Source organism: Jaculus jaculus, chromosome 10 (assembly GCF_020740685.1).
Source record: "Jaculus jaculus isolate mJacJac1 chromosome 10, mJacJac1.mat.Y.cur, whole genome shotgun sequence".
Lineage (NCBI taxonomy): Eukaryota > Metazoa > Chordata > Mammalia > Rodentia > Dipodidae > Jaculus > Jaculus jaculus.
The window spans coordinates 9,404,890-9,407,265 of NC_059111.1; the positions used below are offsets into that span (position 1 = coordinate 9,404,890).

The 2,376-nt window shown below is 64.4% G+C and overlaps 1 protein-coding gene across 1 annotated transcript; it reads right to left on the minus strand.

The window, feature by feature from the left end:
• Window positions 1-401: 401 nt before the first annotated feature.
• On the minus strand, window positions 402-1,669 carry LOC123463938 (C2 calcium-dependent domain-containing protein 4B-like). The gene is given in 4 exon segments (XM_045159949.1): window positions 402-587; window positions 589-1,000; window positions 1,002-1,434; window positions 1,598-1,669. Coding segments are annotated over 3 exon segments (993 nt in total). The 5' UTR covers window positions 1,397-1,434; window positions 1,598-1,669.
• Window positions 1,670-2,376: the final 707 nt, after the last annotated feature.

Consider the following 2,376-nt stretch of genomic DNA (forward strand, 5'->3'; position numbering starts at 1 on the left):
CGAACCTAGGTCCTTTGGCTTTGCAGGCAAGTGTCTTAACCACTGAGCCATCTCTCCAGTCCTTGAATGAATATTTTTTGTTATAAAACAATTTAGAGGTCACATGAAGAAAGAAGAAAGGGAAACCACACACCCCCCAAAAAATGGGTGTGCTTCCTTCTCTCTCTTTAGATCCAAGTCAATCCTTTTTCTCTGACTGTAAAAATAAGTGTGGAAAACAGTCAGGTGTAGGGACCATAGGAGAGGGAGTCCTGACTTTTTCCTTCTCTACCAAACCACGATGGTAAGGGTAAAGGCCGAGGAACAAATGCAAGGCGTCATAAACAGAATAAATAAATAAATAAATAACGTTTAATTTGCACACACGTGTGTCGGCGGCGGCGGGGCGTCCCGGGCCGGGCTCAGAGCCGCAGCAGCTCGCCCAGCGGCAGCTCGCCCTGGCCCAGCGCGCGCCTGCGCTCCAGCCCGCGGCCCCTGCTCTCGGCGTGCACGCGCACGGCCAGGCGGCGCAGCTGCTCCTCCGAGAGCCCGTCGAAGCAGCAGTCCCGCTCCCAGGAGGCCTTGCGGCTGCGCGCGAGCACGAGGCCGCGCGGGGGGGCGCGCGGCGGCCGGCGGCCGCAGCACCAGGCTGAGGCGGCAGCCGACGGCGCGGGGCTCGAGGGCGGCGGCCGGGCCCTCGGCGCGCAGCAGGCGGATGCGGAGGCGCCCGCGGCGCGGACAGTACTCGGCGGCCAGGCGCAGGGCGTCGCCGGCGCGGCCCAGGGGCACGGTGCCCTCGGCCTGCAGGCGCTCGGGCCGCGGGTCGGCCGGCGGAGGGGCGGGCGCGCGCACGTCGTCCTCGTGGCCGCTCGGCACGGAGCGCGCGCGCGCCCGGCGGGGAGCCCCGCGCACGCGCAGCGCGCGGCTCAGCAGCCCGTCGGCGACGCGCAGGAGGCGGCGCCCGCGGGGCCTCGGGGCGAGGGGCGCGTCCGGGGAGGCGGCCGGGGCCGGGGGCGGGCCGGGGCGCGAGCGGAGCGTCGGCAGCGCCGCAGCAGGTGTGCGCCCGGGGCCGGGGCGCGCCGGGGCCGCCGAGCAGCAGCGACTCCTTGCGGCGCGTGTGCGGGCTCTCGAGCAGCGCGCAGAAGCCGTAGGCGGTGCGCGCGCGCGGCAGGTGCGGCAGCGAGAGCGCGGCCTGCGAGCGCGGGTCCCAGTCGACGGCCGCGCGCGGCCACAGGTCCGGTTCGGCGGCGCAGCGGCGGGGCACGGAGGCGGCCGGCGGCGGCGGCGGCGGAGATTCGGGCGCGCAGGGCGAGGGCAGGCGCGGCGGGATGCAGAACTCGGGGATGCGGCCCGGCGTGAGCACGTTGCAGAAGGCGGGTGGCGGAGGCGAGGAGCGGAGCTTCCCGAGGAGCCGCATCCTCGGTGGCGCGAGCTGGGGACGCGGGGAAAGATGTCCTGCAACACAGAGAGGAAGGAAAACTTAAGTTTCCACCTCTGGAGCTGCAGGTGACCCGAGGGACAACTGGATCCCCCCCACACGTGCCTATGGGCCCCGGAGCACCCCGTCTTCCCATCTATTCATGCATACTAAAAATACCCGAATATGCAGAAATCACACCTTTTCCTCTTCTCCCGTCCTCCCGGTCTGGTTGCAAGAGCAAAGTTCGCCTCTCCAGTGGCAGTGGGGACACCGGCTTCTGCTCGCAGCGAACAGCGGCGCTCCGCTCTTATACCATAGCCAGAGTCCCGCCCAGCCCTCGGGAGCCCAACCTCTGGGGACAAGGGACAGCCCACCGTTCCCATCACCCTTTCCTACCGCGTCGGGAGTCTGGGCATCGGGTGCTCGGATTGGATATGGGGGGGAGGGGGGGAACGAGCGCCTCTGGTGAACTGTGGGTTCTGCATTCGCATCCCTGGGCTGAGCGGCACACATGGACCTGGGGAAGGAAGCAGGTGACCAGAGGGCACCCTGTCACCCTGCCAGAGAAGAATTAGCAGGTGAATAAAAATAAAAATGATATGAAGGTGGCTGCTTGGAGAAGGTGAAGCCAGGTGAGGAAACAGGAAGTTTCATTTGGCTAGGAGATAAAGCCGGTCTCCAACTCTGCATGTGACCACTCACTGCACATGTCCGAAGGGGCTTCTGTTTTCCTGCCCCACTCGTTCTCTCTGCCCGTGGATGTATAATTAATGCCAAGAATAGATGCTTCTCCGCTTAAGTTGGCGTCAGATCCACATAAACTCACTGTCAATTGATAAATTTTGTTAGGTTAAAAATGAGTCCACCTGTCTTAAACGTGTTCCTTCCGTGTGGTATAGCCACTGTAACTCATCCATACTCCAGTATATAACACCCCTCACACACGCTTATGCAAGCAGCCCTACTTTAACTCGGGG